We start from the raw sequence: 20,112 nt of genomic DNA, 5'->3' as shown, positions 1-20,112 counted from the left end.
CTAAAGTACCAGCAATTTGGGGGAAAAAGAAACTGTAAAAAATGGGAATGGACCTAATATTCACATTTACTTTTTAAAAATAGTAATTTTAAAGGGATATTGTGACGAATTTCTCTAGAAGATACTAGAAACTTTAATAGACAAAAATTATTCGATTTTTTAAGATTATTTGCCTTGGACCAAAATTAGATAGCAGAAAAAGAAAGCAACTGAAAAAAGTGAGTAAATAAATTGTGAAAGGGTACGCTGATCTGCATAAATTTTCCCAAATTATAAGGTGATAGTTACAGGTTATTTGCTTGCTCCAAAAATGTTGGGGCTTACGATCATGGGTAGACAGCTCGATATAAATTTCTCTTTAAACTTAACAAACCCTTCAACTTGATTATGAAATAGCTATATTCCAGAAGAATAAACTCCAATTAAACCGCTTGCAAATAATAAAAACCGAAATAGCAAGCTCAACATATTTCCTACGGAAGAAATTTCCAGAGAAGATTCAAGTCCACAGGCAGTGAAAACAAAAACAGCTCCAGAATTATAATGTGAACCATGAATGTAATATGTAGATTACAGAATTACAACCGCAGAATACATATATACCCATTTGCACCTTTCCCAAGTTTCCAATAGAAAAGGAACTCAAACACTTAGCAAAGAACTCGTGGGTACATATTGCTACCAAGCAAATATAACATACAAATATCAATTAACCTCAGTTAAAGGGGACCGAGAATCCCGGGAAGTCACAACACCCGGGATCTCACCAGTCTTCACCTCACTCATTAAACCATTCTCATTACATAATTGAGGGTCAAAGTCATAAGGATGATTTTCCCTGAACTCCTCTACCAGCAACTCAAAAGGCATGGTCTTCATACCCTCTATCGCTTCTCTTGTTGGTAAATTCACATCCTTCTTGCCGGGCGTTTTGGAAGTTGGTTCATAGTCCTACCATTAAATATCAACATGTATGAATCAATGTGCAATATGAAATATCCACATGTTCAGGCACATGTATAATGGATGATGGGATGCAAGTAAATGTGAGACAACATTATCATCAATGCAGGATGCAAGAAAACATGACTGATATAACTAAGAACACATGAATGATGTGACACAACCAGGCACATACAATAGCAACATGGATGGCAATGGGGTAAAAGATAAAATGGCTAACCATATATTTCTCTTGAAAGCAACACTCTGTATGCTGTTCTATCTCTGACACACTGGCTGTATGATCATCCCTAAGCTTTTCTAATGCACTCGATTGTTCTGCCAAAGCCGAGAAGATCTCACCATTTATGCGGTGCTCATACTCTGTCAAACCTGACCAATAGACACTTCAAAGTCAGTTCAAATTATATGAAAATTTGTATTTATTAAAAGGAGCACCAGAAGAGCGACTAATCATACTCTCAATATGTTGAACGAGTGTATCGGTGTGTTTGCTTATGTCTTTCTCAGCCATGGCACACTCTTGATCAACCTCTGCAGTATGTTGTTCGTTACACTCCATTGCATTCCTGATCCACAATCAAAAGAAATGCTATAAAAAATAAACACACGTACATACCAAGTTTTGAAAATGAAGAAGAATCTCCCCAAGAAACTGAAAACTTCAAATGTTTACAGAAAATAGAGTCCATTGTATTTTTTGTTTTCATGTACCAACATGCTCTGACACCAAAACACGATTAAAGCACAGCACAGCACAGCGAACCCAAATTATTTAATCCTTTACAAATTCAAAGCTTCATAAAAATAAAAATCATAAAAGAGAGCAGGCAAAATGAGACAAACCTCACAATAGAGTCCCTGGCTGTAAAATGTCTCCTCCCCAACTCCTTAACAGATTCATAGGTCTTTGTACCATGCTTACTAGCAGCCTCCCCAATGTTGACACTGAAAGGCAAATTCCAACCAGTAAGAGACTTAGCAGACAATGCTACCCAAGACAAAGAATAAAGTCAATATTACCTCTTTTGAAGGAAAACTTCCATACGACAATGTTTGGCAGCAGAAAAGTCAGCATTATCCTTGGAGTCATGCTCTCCCTTCTCAGAGATCTCCTCCCATTTTCTCTTAGCATCACAAGTGGCCCCCTCAATGGTCGAAACATGCTTCTGGGTCAATACCTCGTCCTCTAGAACAGCTTCTTTTAAACCAAGAAGCCCCGCATTTACCTGCAACACCCCATTATTAACTCTTGCACCCGACAGTTTACGAAGACTTGGATAAAATAAATTTAAGCGGAATACAAACCAACTCCTTTTTGCGACTCATGGCTGTAGTGATTAAGCTAGTGATATCTTCTACAAGCTTCGCCTCCTCCAATCTTGATTTCTCCTGTTAATGATGATAAATTAGAATCGCATAGAAAGCATGACCATCTATTTGACAATTCAAATTCAAGTGTACCTCAAAAACCTTCTGCAAATCAACAATGCTTTGGACATGACTCTCATGGGACCGACTAACGTGATGCTGAAGTTTTTGACATTCGTTACTCAACTTTCCAAAGAATCCAATCGTAGTTGCTGTTACTTCTTTCATAAACTCACCACTAAGGCGAGCTCTCTGTGCACACCATAACAGCCAGAGGACAAAGGCAAGATCTTAGACTTGTGCGGTAGAGCATTGGCCCAAGAACTTTAGATTAGGAAGAGATGGCACATATTGCTACTGTTTTCATGCATTCATGTACATGGACAGAGACGAAGATAGAAACACACACAAAAGCACATGCATGAGTCAAGTTTGTACTGGAGAAAATGGACAAACCTCTTTTAACTCCCGAGCAAAGGCAGCTATTTCCCCCCGATGATCGGATAGTGTGGTCTGAAGATCCCTAAATATAGAATTTGCCACTCCAGCCTCAGCAGTCAGCATCTGGTGTATATTTTTTACCAATCAGTACAAATACAAAGCAACTCAAATAACAGGAAGAAATATTTAAAATATGGCTGAAGTCACCAAACTCACTTCTTCAACTGAGGAGGCATCTCTAGAAGATAAGGAGGATATATCTTCCAGGCATGCATTTGAACTTGCCTTATGCAAAAGGACAACATTTTGCAGAGCCTCCAAATGAGAAATATACAATCCATTCAAAGATGCTATCTTTTTCTTCAACTCTACAACAGACTGCCCGGTATAAAGACTGTAAGTTCAAAATTGAACATTAAACCAGCAACCAAAAGTCCTTTCTTCATAATATCAAAAATACCTTATCATGGAAATCCAGACAAGAAGTACAATGTCTTTCGACAGATTGAAGGTACTCATTTTGTTTAGTCATAGATGCAACTACAGTGCTTGAAAGCACACCCATCTTTTGGGCAAGCTCTACTCTAAAATCATCCACTAATGACTGATTTCCAGCATTCAACTTCTCCTTCTTTTCTGCAAAGAAAAAAAATTTAAATGATATAAGAGCAATAATGTTTTATGAACATTCATCAACTATGGATTTTGAAGAGTCAAAAATCACAAGCACCTATTTTGGCAAACAGAGCAATGATATCCTGAATAGATTTCTCCAAATCAGTCCGCAAACTACAAGCCTGTTCAGCCAGAGCATTTTCTGTTCCAGATTGAAAAAATCAAACCATTAATAAAGTTAATCTTTGTAAAGCAGTCACATTAAAAATGGAATGCCAGAAATAATAATGAGTTCTTCAAATCAACCCAAGCATGTCCTAATACACCATATAAACTGAAAGAGAGAAACACAGCCCAAATCCCAAAATAGCAGGCCTACATATCAGACAAGGCGGTTTCCCCAACTTCTGAACTGGCGAGTTCCAGATAAGCTCCCCTTCTAAATTTTATACATTGGAGGGCTTCAGCAGTAGGTCCCATTCCAGGAACAGTTGAACTGAGGGAATCTAACGGGTGTTGCTGTACTGTAGGTTTAAATATGTCCCAGTGTTTAAAAACACATAACGTCTGAGTGCTCAGAACAAACCTCAAATAGAAAATAGAAACTTAGTTGACAATATTTTAAAAAGCCAAAGGAGCTGTAGACATGGCCACCAGAATGCATACTTTTGAAAGTGAAAAAAAAAACAAATAATCCTAGTGCAAACATAAAGTGGCAAAACAGGGACATCATATTTTGCTGAAAATGCATGGTAGAAATCAGGGAAGCACATCGATAGTTCAAATAAATTACCCAGAAAGATATAAGGCCCCATGAAATGCGATAAGATGGGACCAAATCCACCACAGATATCAAAATAGGACTCCACCAGTTTTGAAAGAAATAATACCATACACAGTGCATACAATATAACAGCACACAGCAAGGTAATCCCACAATCCATTCTCCACAAAGGACAAAGGAAACTAACCAATCGACCAATCTCAGAAGATCCAGTTAACCAGCCAGCAAATACTAGACCAGAACCAACTCCTCTTCAGGTTCAATCCAGTTTCTATAAGAGTAATGGAATTGGATCCAAGACCATCTCAATGAACGACTAGAAATATACCTGAACTTTTCTGTTGAGATATCACATATTCCCTCTCTCTTACGGCATATTGTGATCTTTTCAACTCCTCCTTAGTAGAAGATAGCAACTTTGTTGTGTCTTCCAAGACGTTCTGCATGTTTCAGGGATCAACATGGCTATTTTCAGTAGCCAATAAATAGAAACATAACTACTTATTTCATTAAACCATTAGCATCTTCACCTCAGTTTTCTCAAGTTTTAAGCTCAAACAGTGAGCATGTTGAGCTTGCAAATCATGTTTCTCTTGTAGATCTTCAAATTGCTGAAGAAAAAGAAATGTCAACACACAAGGCCACACAGGATGTTACCACATTATACAACAACTTAGATTTGGGAATACCTTTTGGTTTAAATCCAACATACATTCCATCTGATCTATACGCTCAGCCATGGCCTGACAAGTAAGAAACCAATGCTGAGATCAACTACTGAACTCACATGGATGTGGTAGAAATGGGAAACAGAACAATTTTAGAAGTGCTTAAAGACTCAGAAATGACAACAAGAGTGAGTAGTATAAATCCAACAACAGCAAAAGACACTTATATCATTTGCCACAATAGATAATAAAGAATGAAGGACATAGAGAGGCATCCGCTCTATCTCTGAAGTCACTTTATACAGTTCTTTCCAGGGATTAGATTCAAATGTTTGAGGCAAAGACCAGATTTCCCTTTGAAGTACACAAGCACAGCCGCATATCATTTTGAAATGACTCAAATGGACACACTTATACTCTAGAATCCAAAGAAAATTTAAATTTAATGCAATATAGACAACCAGCAATAACCCAATCAAGGTGCAAATTGACTTCAACCTCAGTTTACTTATTATCACAACGAAGGCAAACTAAGCATGCCACTTGAAGCAGGATTCTTCTGCATTCCTTCCAATCAAAAAACATACCATATGGCTAAATTACTTACCACATGAAATATGGCTCCTACTTAGAATCAATTAGATAGTAATTAGAGCAATCAATGTTTCAAAAAGCATTAGGGGGAACCTAGGCGGTCGGCGGGGTCCAGGCCGTCCAGCGCCTAAGCGGGCGCTCAAAACCTAGGCGGCCCAGTAGAAAAATATTTTTTTTTGGGTTTTCTCTCTTTAAAATAGCCTCTAATAAGTTTTAGGTTTCAAATGAACCTAAAACCCATAATTTTGCACATTTAGTAGTAAAAAAAGACTCAAAAATACCCGCAATGAGTCGCATTTCTGCCCATGGGTGGGACGCAAGCCCTAGGTAGGCGCCTAGGCAAGCAGGCGCCCGGGGATATCCGTCTAGGCGGCAGCCCAGGCGCTGGGCAGTCCGCTTTTTGAAACAGTGAGAGCAATAGTAAGCTCCACCACACTAATACAATGAGAAAGTACCAATGTTAAAGGCTAAGGGCATATGCTTGAAATTAACACTCCGTTTGGCAGTGCACAGGTAATGCAGCCCAGAGCAGTTTAGGTGAAATCAACAGGATATGGTTTGCCATACCCTTTTCTCATTGAAGCAAATACACAAAATGTTGGCATTCGATATAGAAAGGTCCCCTTCTCTTTCAATCTCGTATTTATAGCCACAATGGGGCAATGCACCTTATGGACTTCCAACGAATGCAGTAGCATCTCTTATGGTGTTGCTTAATGAAGTGAAAGTCTAGGATTAAAAATAGAAATAGGATGCTAATACTATGTTGGCTACATCTCCACCACTGGAAACTTCATATAAACTAGCCTGATCTGCCATCAAGCAGCAAAAGCAAATACTTATGTACCAAAAGTTCCAAGATCAAAAGAATATGATATTTTGTAAGAATTCAAAACAGAAAAACTTCAGACTCTTAAGTATCAAATCAAATTAGAAGGAGATGTTCAAGCACAATTGGAAACAAGACAGAACACTAGACAACAATATAAAAGCCCATGTTGTAAGATGAATATTCCCCTCTTTGAGATACGATCTTCTCCACAGAAGTCCAAAAACAAACTGAAAAATGTTGAGTGCTAAATCTAACAAAAGTTGACAGATTTACACATACATAAAAAAGAGGAAAATAAATAAAACAGAAACAAAGTCAACTCTCATGGTGAGAAGACAATAAATACCTTTCTTTCACTCTCCTCTTGATAATATCGCTCCTTTGGGATGTAAACTCCATTCTTCTCACGTGCAGCATAAACCTCTAGACAAAACACAAGGTAGCAGAAAAAGGCTTTTAATCCCCCTAAGACAAGAATATTAATTGACTCGAGAGGTCTACTGAAACTTCAAATTATTAAAAAAACTCAAAAGGACCGAGAAAAAGGTAGAGACAAAAAAAGTCTCATCACAAAAGGCAGCACGAGCTTCAATTACCAGCCTTAAGTCTATCAATTTCCCCATAGAGGTCTTTGATAAGAGTTGATTTCATCATTTTTTGATTGACCTAAAAAGTGACATTAATGGTCAGCATAACATAAATATTGAAGTAGACTCACATCAAGAAGCAATAAATGAAACCAAAATCAAGCGTAATCAAAACAAAAAAAAAGGGGCATATCAGGAAACATAATACATGCATACATACACATACATTACAAACATGCACGCAGACATACACACATACATACACGAAAACATGAATATGTCGGTTCATATACATACACTCATACATTATATGAGCCTAAAGAAGATACCGTGAGAGATATATGTTCCAAGTGAAATATTGAATGAATGAAACATGTGATCACAAATCATAAGCAAAAGGATCACAGGGTTCTAGCCTCAAGCATGTGTCTCACATGTTACAAATCTTATGCAACACGGATATGATCAATTCATCTATGTATATCAATGGGAACTTAAGCAGTTTACTCAATTAGTAAGATACAGGACATAAGATTTTGGCTTTCAGTTTTTGCATATATAATACACTGGAATGCATTAAGTAGATTTGAGTGCATATAAAGCAACAAAGGCAATGTTTTAAAAAAGGTCAGCGCCTAGGCTCCTGCCTAGGCACCCTAGACCATAACCACCGCACACCCAGACCCAGGCGACCCAACACAAGCGGATGTACCTGAGCAGGCGGCCAAGGCCGTAGGCCCTTTTTTGTTTTTTAAGTTGGCCCAGAAGGGCAAAAGGGATCATTTTGACCCCCCAAGATAGTATAAATATATGATGGGGGTTACATTGAAATCCCCAAAGTGAAAAAAACACCATCAATCTCTATGCTAAACGTATTTTTGAGAATCTAAAATAATTTTTGAAAATCAAAAGTATTTTTGTGGATTGAAAAAGTTTCCTTTTCTCATTGAAATTATTTTTACGGCGCTATTGGAGGTATTAGAAGACTTTTGAGTTGTTTAGTAGCTCGATTGAGGTACCAAACATCGAAGACCAGAGATTGGACAAAAAACGTCAGTTTGTAATCTTCATTTGAGTTTTATTTTTCCAATTTGAGATGTCTTCTGCGGGATCTACTAGGGGTGGGGTTCTAGGATGGAAGTATTATGTTAACCCAGATAGAAATGATAGAAATAAAATTATGGGAGATGAAATTTTTTTGTTGAGCTTAATGGTTAGCTCATGAAGGGAGAGGGCCTTTTTAAAGTGAGAGAGAACACTTCTCCTTGTGACACAAGTCCAAATATGTGTCCTACCTTTTATTTAGTTGTCACTTGTATATGTGACTCATCACCACCCTCAAGACACCTCACCACCCTATAATGCCACCGCACCACTCATTATCACCTCATTTGGTATTTAGTTATTTTAACTTATTTAAAATAAACGTAAAAAGGAAATTTAGGGTGGTCTCATGGTGCCTTCATATTACAAGACTACCACTCAAAACTATTCTTTTAAATACGTGCTTTATATTATTTATTTATTTATTTTTATTGTTTTATTATTATTATTTATTAATTTTCTTATTATTTCAGTCCCAAAAATTTAGGGTCATCACAGTTTGGGTCTAAGAAGCCTCGTTTGAGAGAGTATATTGATAGTTTTTTTACACCTAGCCCCCAGACAGTAATTGAGAAGGGAAGGAAAAGGGGAAAAAAAAAAGGTGACACTTGAAAATAGATTAAGAAGGAAAACAGAAGCTGGGTGATTCAGTATATTGCTCGGTGGTTTTACCAAGTGGGTATTTCTTTTAACACTGCTCGCTTGAATAGCTTCCATACACTGTTGGAAGCAATTGGGCAATTTGGGCCAGGTATGAAAGAACCAACTCCACATGAGATTGGCGAGTCATTACTGAAGAAAGAACTTGAGGTTAATAAGGAATATCTCAAGACCCAAGGAGGGGTGGGCTAAATTTAGGGTTTCTTTAATGACTGATATGTGGAGTGATAAGAGGAGAAGTACCATGAATTTGTTGGTAAATTGCCCCTTGGGTACAGTTTTTTTTGCGATCTATTGACGCTTCTAGTGATATTCATGATGCCCATTATATATTTCTTTTATTGATAAGGGCATTGAGGAGGTTGGGGAGTACCTTGTAATGCAACCGGTCACAGATAATGTTGCTCCCAATCTAGCTACAGGTCATTTGCTTCGACAGAAGAGACCTCGCATATTTTGGACTCTTTGTATTACACATTGCATAGATCTTATGCCTGAGGCCATTGGTGAGTTGGTTACTATTAAAGGAGTTCTTCCTAAGGCCAAGGAGGTTATAGTCTTCATATACAGTCATGCAATTACCCTTAGCATGATGCACAAGTTTACAAAGAAGAGAGAAATAGTGAGGCTCGAGGTCACTAGATTTGTCAGTGCTTACCTTTGTCTAAAGAACATAAATAGCAAGAGGATCCCATTGAGGCCTATGTTTGCTTCAGAGAGTAGGTGTAAGTGGTCTAGAGATGCCAAGGGAATGAAGGCACAAGATATCGTTATTTCTAGATATTTTTAGCGTTGGGTAAAGCATGTGATAGTAGTATTTCTTCCCTTAGTAAAGGTCTTATGCTTGGCTGACTTTGATAAGCCCTCCATGAGCTGTATATACGATGCATTTGAAAGGGCTAAGAATGAGATAGCAGAGAATTTGAGCAAAGATGAGGCCAAGTATGGCCCAATTTGGGAGATTATAGATGCCAAGTGGGATAGGCAGCTCCATAGACCATTGCATGCAACAGGGTACTACTTGAACCCCAAATTCCTTATGCAGATGCAAATATTGAGGCAAAAGAATTATGGATGGTTTTAATGAGTGTCTTGAGAGATTAATTCCCAATCCACATATCCAAGATAAGATATCAACATAAGAGCCCATTTCGTTCAAGTGTGTGTTAATGTCATTCGAGAAAGATATGGTACTAAGACAAAGAAACAAAGACGAACCACGTAATCTGGTTTGTACTTTTATTTTATAGTTTTCTAATTTCCTTTCAATTTTTAGGTTCCTAAAATTATGTATGATAATGTTAAATACTTAAATTAATTATAAAGGTTGTCCACATATTGCAGCCCAATGGTCAAGCAAACATGGGAATAACGCTCCACACCTCCAAAAGATGGTTATTCAGATCCTGAGTTTGACAACTACCTCTTCTGGTTGTGAGCGCAATTAGAGTTCGTTTCTGATGGTATTTTTCTATTTTATATGCTTTTCTTGTTTACAAGTTCATCTTTATAATATACATTCATAGAAGATAAGAAGATCATCGTAGTCTAGTACCCATGCATTTTCCTTATAGGTGCATACATAGAGAAGAAATAGGCTTGAGCAAAGGAAGCTCAATGACTTGGTTTATATAAAGAGAATCAGAGGCTCAAGGTGAAGAAAAATCAGCCAAAGAAGGATCTCGTCACTTCGAAAGACATGGAGAATGCTTCAAATTGGCTAGTTGGGGACCCTAGTACTGAGGAGGTTTTCCTCGGAGAGAGTTTGACCAGGAAAATGGTCGAGGAGACTTCAAGACAAGCTTTTGATTATAAGAGGGCCACTCCAGCAATGACTTATATTGATACTTCACACTCACAAAGAGAGATAGAAGAAGAGGAGGCAGATGTAGAAGAATCTATGGAATAAGAGGAATATGTTGAAGAGGGTGATGATTTTGATGATGACAGACTCGATTCAAATGCAGATGCAAGCAATAACAATGATGATTCTAATTCTTATTGAAGTCCTCTATCTTCTTTTGTTGTATCTTTATCGTACCATCTTGGTTTGGGCTTTAGACATTTGGATTTTGGATGTTAGACAAATTTTTGTTTTCTTTTTTGGACTATTTTGTTGTGTGGTTTTATACATTTGAAAGTCAGTTTGTTGAAGACTTGGGGAGTTGGAGACTTAAATGTTATTATGGTTTATTTTATGGATATGGAATATGGAAAATTGAAGAGTCAGTTTACTATGGTTTGAATTTGGAAATTTTGAACAAGTTTAGTCTAAACAATGGACATGTGATATGCTGATATGCCATATGTTGTTATATTTTCAAACATATTTTGCAATATTTTCAAATGTAATAAATTACAAAATTGACACAAATATATGCATATATGTGCGTTCGGATAGCAAATATGTGTATATATCTTAAAAATTTGTACCATAGGATGCCCGAGGTTTTGGGTGCCAAGCCAGTCGCATAGGGGTGCATATAAAACAACAAAGGAATCATTATGGGATTCTTGTAACTCAAATTTAGCATTCTAGTCATATTTATCAAGAAATTATCTTTTTTAATCAACAAATTGACCAGGAAACAATCGCACAATAGACACTAGAAAGATGTTTTATCAGACATATTATAAGGGTTTCAGCTCAAAGAGATTGTTGTGTGAAATGTGGCTAGCAAATAATGAACAACTTAGGAAATGGGCTGGGGTCATGGTGGTAGCATCCCCACACCCAATTACCACATCGTGGTATCTATTCCTACCGCTGACACCCCCAATTAACACCATCTAAATGTAACTCCCTAATCTATTGAAAAAAATGGGTAGGGGCCTGTCTTCCCCATCGAATTACCCAATAAATAATGAACAACTCAATAAAAACTATCACAACTACATGTTTGTTGCTTAGTAATTTGCACAATTTATTTCAAGTGCATGCATGACTTCTTTTGTGTGTGATATAAGCAAGTAGGATACTAAGAAGTGTAAATTTCCAGAAGCAGCAAATGATTTGGATTCTTCCAATACAAAATTTAAAAACCAAAAAAAAATAAAAACATAAAAAAATCTGACACAATTGCAAGAGTAGATGGATTATCAAAGAAATATCAATGTAGGAGCTCCTAATTCACTGGTCAAGAGAAAATTCCATAATAATGAAGTCAAGGCTGGATCATATGGTGACTTAGCCTTTGCCAATCTTGGCAATCGCATATTTAACAACACTAGAATAAGAGGGCCTTCTTTGTCCTTAGTAAAAGGAATGACTCATACCTAATAAACCTTCAGTTGTCGTCCAAATTACTGGTCCCTTTTTCCAATGTGCCAAATGAAAAGACTATTTTTGCCCATGGATCTTAAGACATTCAAAGGCCATGAATAATGATTTGATCGATATTTTATAATACAGATATAGATGTCTAAATCCCCTCAAATGTAGGACTACAGATTAAATTGATAAAGCTAGCATTGAATGATAAGATAATGATACATTGATAAATTTATTACCCACCGTTACCATAAAATCTATGTTTCCTAGAGTGAAAAGTGTACTAATTTTAAATTTTCTGTAAGACTTATATTCAAATGATATATACTGCACCATGGTTTATAAACTTCAAAAATGATGGTTCAACAATCTGTTACCTTTACAAATGCATGACTGAATCACAAAGCAAACCAAACTGTTGTACAACTTGCAGTTTAGTCACAAGCAGTTGGATGAAGAATAATATAACAGTAGGAAGTAGATTTCCTAGTTGTCGCTATAACAAATCGATCAAAATATGACAGACCAATAGTCCATGGAGCAAGCCCAACAATTTCAATACGAAAGGGCGATATCCTAGGCCATAAGAACGAGGAATAATCCATTTTCAAGTACAGCACTCCACTAAATCCATGCAAGACCCAGCCGAGCTGAGTAACCCCACATGCATGCACGCACGCACACAAGAGCGCACACACACAGAGAATCTAGTTTTGATGAGTCATCCAACTCATCTATTCATATGACCTTGAAATTTCATCTTAGAGTTGGATTTTAGATCAAATATTTCAGGGATTACTAATTTCCAACATGTTGATCACGAATCTGGAGAAAAAAAATGAGAATTTGAAATTAAAGAAATAGAATTTTTTTCAAAAAAGAAAATTACATTATCCATTTTAAATTTTAGTAGAGAGGCCATTTTATGGACACATGTTCCCATGAACTTGCATGTGTGAATAAATGTTCACATGAATGAACTATTTTCAACTGTAAAATCCTAAAAGCCATTTTTATATTAAATCCATGTCACAAACTTGGGTTACTGCAGTTATGTGAACCAGAGATTAATTCAAATTGCCAAAGAGAATCAAAATAAGTTCCCCTACTTGCAACTAATGCATATCAAAACCCTCAAGAGTCTCAAGTTCCTCAAAAATGAGGCCATAAATCAGTACCAAGCACATAGAAAATAATAAGAAGGGGAAAACCCCATTAGACATGTGGTTTGGAGCTCTTAGCCCATACTGGGCCACATATGGTGCCTACCAACCACTAAAGAACAGAAGTAAAGCGAAACTAATGCTGAGATATGTGGATCATCTCGTTTGTGAACAAACCACATAAAAACCAAATGGGACAATTAAAGATATATGAGCATCATATTTGCCGAATACATTTGGATAAACAAGATCATTGAGGTATGACATGTATGACGCACAACGATTCATGAGTGATGGCCAAAGCATGTCTTACCAAAGGCTTATCCAGCAATCAAATTATGGGCCTAGAGCATGGGAACATCCTATATATTTCATATCTGAAAATGACATAGAATTTGAAATGCAGTACAATTGAGATTAAGACACTGAGCTAAATGCAAGAGCTGATGAAACGTCCCAATAACAAAATATTTTATTCAAAAATTTTATTCAAGCACATAGAGATGATGCATATGATATGGATATATAAACATATGAGTTTGATTAGGCAGAACAAGTCAAAGGATACCATTGCACAAAATATGCAATACATGTTACAAGAAAAGAACCATGTTAGGGTACAAAGAGATAATGGATAGCAAATTAATTTTACAATGTCATCACAAATAACAGCATACAAAGAACCATAAAGTGAGATTCAATCCTGGCCAGATTGATTTGATAAATGCATGAATTCATGCAGAAGAACTCAATGCCCATAAGGAAGGCAAGCGAAGCGCAGCCATAGGAACGCGGCAAGCGAAGCGGAGCCGGTAGGGAAGCGCAGCCGTAGAACCATACATAAGGCAAGGGAAGCTAACACTTTTGGGTTAGCTTATATAGCTCCCAAGCTCTGTATGGTGGAAGAGTGCTTTGCTTATTGCTTGGCACTAGCTCCTTCCTATGTGAGAGGGTGCTTTGATATATATATATATATGGAAAAAATTTATATAAGGTTGCAACCTTAAAATGTAGAATTAAATATGCACCTCAAAAATCCATCAGAAAAGGTCATTTAATGTTGAAAAACCCTCTAATAATCTCGAAGTTGAGATGTATGAATATAAAAAAAAAAAAAAAAAGATTTTGAGTCCCAAAAATAGTGCATCTTGCAATACGTTATGTAGACCGTCCATTTTCAAGATTTTCATATGTTTATAGATTTACTTGATTTTAATTATTTTTTGAGTTTAAAATTTTACAATTAGATATGAAAATAGATTTTCTGATAATCCTAATAATTTTGTACATTAAAATTATATTTTATGATAAAATTTGGAGGTGCACCATAGCTGGCCATATGTGACGCCGATCAAGTACAGCACCTGTTAAGAGCTGCGAGTTAATTCAAGTGGAAAGTCTGAAAAAGACAAAGGGCATGCCCAAAAAAACATGGTTCGAAGTAGCCCAAAAAGATATGGGGACTGATGGCCTCACTGAGGATATAACCTTTAATAGAGCAGAATAGATAACCAAGATTCATGTACCCAACCCCAATTAATTGGGAAAAGGCTAAAATGATAATGATGATGATGATGATGATGATATATATATATATATATATATATATATATGGGCAGTGATCTAATGCAACGGTTGTATCAAAGTATAATGCACCCACACTTTTAGAAAACCATGTTTGTGGTATTTGTATGACCCATATGACCCAAAATTTTGCACACACACTCTCTTCATCTTAATAATCAATCCCAAAAATACAATAGTTCCATTTGAATCCTAGATATGGTCAAAACGAGTCCCCTCCAACAACAAATCTAGACCATTCATTTAGTGAATTTCAAGATCTTAACCTTTACAAACTCAAAATCATTTTTTTCTTTTTTAACATTGTTCATCTAATGATAATAAAGCCATCTAAAAAAATTGAAAAAAAAAATATGCTTCTAAGGCCTAGATCTAAGCATCTTATAAAAATGGACGGCCTATATTAGTTGAGCTAAAAAAATACTTTCAAGGTTACATTTTCAAATTTTTTCTTTTTTGTGACTGTTTATTAGAATGAAAATAGTGTATATTTTAAAATTTGGATCAAATAGATAGCTATATATATATATATATATATATATATATAGAGAGAGAGAGAGAGAGAGAGTAATGAAACTATAAGACCCTCGCACCCATGTGAGTAGGATCGCAAAGGATCACCATTAAATTTTGACACAGAACTCTAGAAAAGTTATGACATGGGTGTGGGACTTGGATGAATGGGTTTATTGATAGCTTTTCTAGAGATCTGTATCAAATTTAATAATGATCCATTGGGGTCCTACTTACATAGGTGTGGGAGGGTCTCATAGCATCATTACTCATATTATATATATATATATATATATATATATATATATATATATATATATATATATATATATATATATATATATATATATATATATATAATGTAGAATTAAAGATGCACCTCAAAAATCCATCATAAAAAGTTTTTTTGGATGTTGGAAAATCCTCTAGTTGATCATCTAGACATCAATATGTATGCATATGAAAATAAAAAAAGGTTTCAAGTCCGCGAAATAGTGTATCTTGCAACACATTATCTGGACCATCCATTTTCAAGATTTTCATGTGTTTATAGATCTACTTAATTTGAACCACTTTTAGAGTTTAAAATTTTATAATTAGAGATGAAAATAAATTATCAACCCATCCTAAGAAGTTTTTATATCAAAATTATCTTTATAATAAAATGTAGAGGTGCACCTTAATTGGATTGTTTAAGGTTGCAACCTTATGCAAACCACACCCTCTATATATATATATATATATATATATATATATATATATATATGTGTGTGTGTGTGTGTGTGTGTGTGTGTGTGCACGCGCAAGTGTGTGCGTGCAAAAAGTCCTCTAGACAAGGATCAAGAATGAATGATGCAAATAAAAATGTGTATAAATGCACAATCAAATATCACCAGAACTAACTATTAATTGAGGAAAGGGGGGGAAATGAGGATTGGCATCAAATATAGAAATCAGAACCGCAATAAACACACATGCTAGCGCGAGAGCAAAAAGTCCTCTAGGCAAGGATCAAAAATGAATGATGCAAATAAAAGTGTGCATGAACACGCAATCAAATATCACCAGAACTAACTATTAATCGACGAAAAAGGGGGGAAATGAGGATTGGCATGAAATATAGAAATCAGAACTGCAATAAATAAATAGACTATGTTGTATAAAAGTATTATAGGATCAGCTTTAAATAGCTTCAGTTTGAAATATAATGTGAATCAGATCAAAATTGAAGGTAATAGGCATGCAAACTAAAGACCTCAGGTCTATTCTTGATATTCTTCGCCCTGTGTGCATAATCAAGAGTGCTGAGGGTCTCCTCAAGGCAATGCACAGAAGGGGACACAGTCGCAATTATGCATGTCTTAGTCCTTCCACCCAAAGAATCACGTAATAACCTTGTAAGCTTGCTATCCCTGCATATATTTACATGTCAAGTCAGCTGAAAGAAGCAAAGATACTGCCAAAACCATCATTGAATTACAAAAACAAGAAAAAGCAAGGCACAAGGGGAGATATTTTCACGAGTATGACAGGAAAGTAGTTACCTATAAGGAACATGACCAAGATGCTCCACAAGAGCCGTGATAACACGGCCTAAAGTAAGTAAGCTTTTGTTTATCTCTCCTGCTTCCCTAGCTCGGCCCTTGCAAAAGTCAAACACCACAACAAACAAAAGCACTTTAGACAAGCCATATAACAAATAATTAGAAGGATACAAAAATGGGTGACAACAATGAAATTTATATGCATCTAACCAGCATTATGCCAGGTAGAAGCCTGGGACCACTCAACAAGCACAATGATATACCAAGCAAGAACAAGTAAACCTACTTACAGAGATCGAAAATTTTACCTCTCTAGCCCCAGAACGTGAAATGTTTTCGGACCCAGCAAGATCTACTAAGTTAAGCTTTCCACATTTTATTAGCTCCTCACCTTCGGGCGTGGATTCCTTGATGTGAATTGTAATAGAAAAGAGTGAATGGGAACGACTGGTCACACATAAAATATAAGTACAGAAATAAAACAAGTTGTATTTTGTATATAAATTGAATAGCCAAAGCAAACATAAAATAAAATCATAAATCCATCACCTAGATTGTTTGTTCAGTAAGGTCTCTGCAGTGCGCCTCTTTGCAGATCCTCTTTCTAAAAGTGTGAAGATTTCATTGGCACTTGTCACAATTTCCTCCTCAAGTCCCCTAACCAAGACACCACCTTTCCCATCCTCCATAAGAAGTAGGGGCTTCTTTTGTTTCTCATCAAGGGCTGCCTTGGATATTTCTTCAGGGGCCAGCAAATCTGTTATCTCCTCATTATACAACTCCAGGAATGTAACTTTTACACTATACTCTGCATTTTGACCTTCCAGTGTATCAAAAATTTGTTTCACGGCTCTAGGTATCACACCAGCACCAGGAGGAAGCTCCCCATTCTGTCCACAATAATCAATTAAAAAATAACCCATTTCATATTCGCACTCGCATTTCACAGGAAACTAAACCATTTTTAAGTTAACCCAGGCCAATTCAAAATAAACCAATTTTAAATTCAAAGTATCCTTGCAAATGTATCATATATGCAATACATTGCATGGACAAACGAATTTTCACCAGCCAATTCAAAAATGTTCCATTTCAAATTCAAATTATACCAAAAATAATTCATTTCAAGTTCACACTAGCCAATTCAAAAGGCAACCCATTTTAAAATCCCAATAATAATTGCCCATCCATGAGACATAAATATGTATAAATCATTTTTTTTTCTTTCTAATCAATCCTCACACCTTGTGATTACCAGTTTATAGGAAGGGACATGAAAACTGAAAGCTTTTCATTGAGACTAAAAAAGAAACATACCAAATTATGGGCCCACCAAATGAATAATACCTTGGACTTCTTACTGTCACCTTCCATTGTATAAGTCTTCCCTGTACCCGTTTGACCATATGCAAATATCGTGCAGTTAAATCCTTCTAACACTTCATTTACAATCGGAACCACTGCTTGTTCATATAGATCACTTTGATGTGCAGATGGACCAAAAACCTATAATTCATAACAGCGGGAAAAACAAAATCAGCCATCTACACATCCATCACATTTAAACAATCAGCTTGCAAGCCAAGAAGAGAAGAAAAAGGAAACAATATGAGAAAATAACCAACTCACCCTGTTGTCAAGGAGAGAATAATGAAAAGGCATAAACTGTTGTATAAAAAATATAAAGAGCAATGCAACTACAAGGTTTCAGATTTAAAAACCACTAATCCATCACACACCAAACAATATTTCTTTACCATTAACCCCAAATCATAAACTCACAGGAAAAAAAATCTTATGTGTTTTTCACTACCAATAATCTATTCCAATTTTTTAGATGCTAAATGCACAAAATGATTACCAAATGTTTCAGAAGTAACAATTTATTCATCCAAAGACTAATGATCAAAATGCAAACCAAAACTACCAATGCAAAAAAAAACAAGAAAAAGATCGTCTATCAAAATCCAAATCTAACCTTATCAAAGGTGAAAATTCGATCTATCTGCTTTCCTGCAATATTTTGAGATACAGCAACCTCCCGTTGCCATTCATTACAGGTGATGACCTGAGGCGCATTGCACCTTAACTCGTCATCACTGAAAGGCCTGAAACAAAAACTTGCCGATGGAGAACCAAGCACCAGAGAAATCCACATATAATGAACCAAAATTGGAGAAAACCACACAAATGGAAATATAGACACCGACAGAGCGTAGAGATAGAAATAGAGAGGGAAATGGAAGATTGAGGGTCGGATCTGAGAGAAATTACCTGCATCTGAGAAGAACCTGGACATTGACGCCCTTTTCCTTTTCATGCCGGCCTGCCATTTAGGGTTAACGAGCGAGAACCCTTACTTTCTCTCTCTGCTTTGCTTTTTTATCAGGGTAGAGAGAGAGTGATTCTCTTCAGTGGAAGAGAGTGTCCCTTCAGTAGAAGAGAGAGAGAGAGTTTCTCTTCAGTGGAAGAGCGGGATGCGTGCGTTTTGAATTTTTGCCCACCACTTATGGATGAAATGCCAGGATCTCTTTACGAAAAATGGCCCTGACATTTTGCACATGACGATTCAGGGCAGGCGCATGGGAGGGATAATTTTTATTGCCACTTTGGATGGCTAAAAATTGCAATATCTTCATATTACAAGAAAAATAAATAAATAAATAAGACAAAAGGTAAGAAATGCTTAAATCTTTTTGACTTAAGTCTTGTTTTTCTTAGAACTTTACCCTCTCGTGCCTCTCTTTATGTAACTCTCACACTCTTCACTCTCCTCCGTGCTTTTCCCTCGTCTCCTCCCTGCTTCTTGTCTCTATTTATAACCTTCTCCATTTTTCTCAACTAAAGAAATTGAAATCCTACTCCATTTTCCTTCTCACTCCTTTTCTACTTCTGTCCTCCTTACTTTTTGGCCATCTCTCTCTCTCTCCATCGCCTTCTCTTTCGATGGGCACGAAATGCAAGGCAAAACAGGACCACAATCGAATCAGCTTAGACTCCGAAGAAGAAGCAGAACCAAAAGCACCTTATCACCATATCTCGATTTGAGAAGAAGAAGACCTCGACGAACTCTTATAACCATTCACCAAAGAACAGCTCATAGAACTCATCAAGACTGCAGTTTTCTTAGATCCCAATGTCCTCAACGAAGCTCACAGTCTTGTAGACAGGGACCCATCTCATTGCAAGCATTTTGTCCATGCTTTAGGTTGGGGCACCACCTCTGAAACCCTAGCTTCCACCTTCTCCAGTTATGGCGAGATCGAAAACTGCAATGTGGCCTCTAAGACATCAACTGAAAAGCGAAGATGGAGAAAATTCTCCTCCAGTGATGGATTAATATACTGGCCCCAAATATCAATATTTTAGGGGCTCAAGATGGGGTAGAGGGTTTTTTTGACAAATCAATGAAATTAGA

At 36.4% G+C, this 20,112-nt stretch overlaps 1 protein-coding gene across 2 annotated transcripts; it reads right to left on the bottom strand.

Moving 5' to 3' along the window:
* Positions 1 to 515: 515 nt before the first annotated feature.
* On the bottom strand, positions 516 to 19,797 carry LOC18438924 (P-loop containing nucleoside triphosphate hydrolases superfamily protein). Of its 2 annotated transcripts, XM_020670231.2 has the most exons (24): positions 19,424 to 19,797; positions 18,969 to 19,241; positions 18,673 to 18,802; positions 18,042 to 18,200; positions 17,244 to 17,584; positions 17,003 to 17,141; positions 16,695 to 16,792; positions 16,406 to 16,562; positions 6,865 to 6,934; positions 6,615 to 6,691; positions 4,864 to 4,917; positions 4,705 to 4,785; positions 4,503 to 4,614; positions 3,506 to 3,592; positions 3,236 to 3,411; positions 2,992 to 3,153; positions 2,791 to 2,898; positions 2,428 to 2,586; positions 2,272 to 2,355; positions 1,987 to 2,192; positions 1,810 to 1,911; positions 1,423 to 1,532; positions 1,184 to 1,335; positions 516 to 951 (listed from the first exon to the last, which is right to left on the bottom strand). In XM_020670231.2, the coding sequence occupies exons 2-24, from the start codon at positions 19,025 to 19,027 to the stop codon at positions 706 to 708; spliced, it is 3,069 nt and encodes a 1,022-aa protein (XP_020525890.1). In that variant the 5' UTR covers positions 19,028 to 19,241; positions 19,424 to 19,797; the 3' UTR covers positions 516 to 705. The 2 variants fall into 2 exon arrangements, with proteins under 2 accessions (XP_020525890.1, XP_006849162.1); XM_006849099.4 differs by having other exon boundaries at positions 18,969 to 19,797.
* Positions 19,798 to 20,112: the final 315 nt, after the last annotated feature.

This window comes from Amborella trichopoda, chromosome 9 (assembly GCF_054954075.1).
Source record: "Amborella trichopoda isolate Santa Cruz 75 chromosome 9, AtrichopodaSantaCruz75HAP2 v2.0, whole genome shotgun sequence".
Taxonomy (NCBI): Eukaryota; Viridiplantae; Streptophyta; class Magnoliopsida; order Amborellales; family Amborellaceae; genus Amborella; species Amborella trichopoda.
Note: the sequence above shows the minus strand (reverse complement) of the source record. Positions and strands in the feature narration are given on the sequence as shown.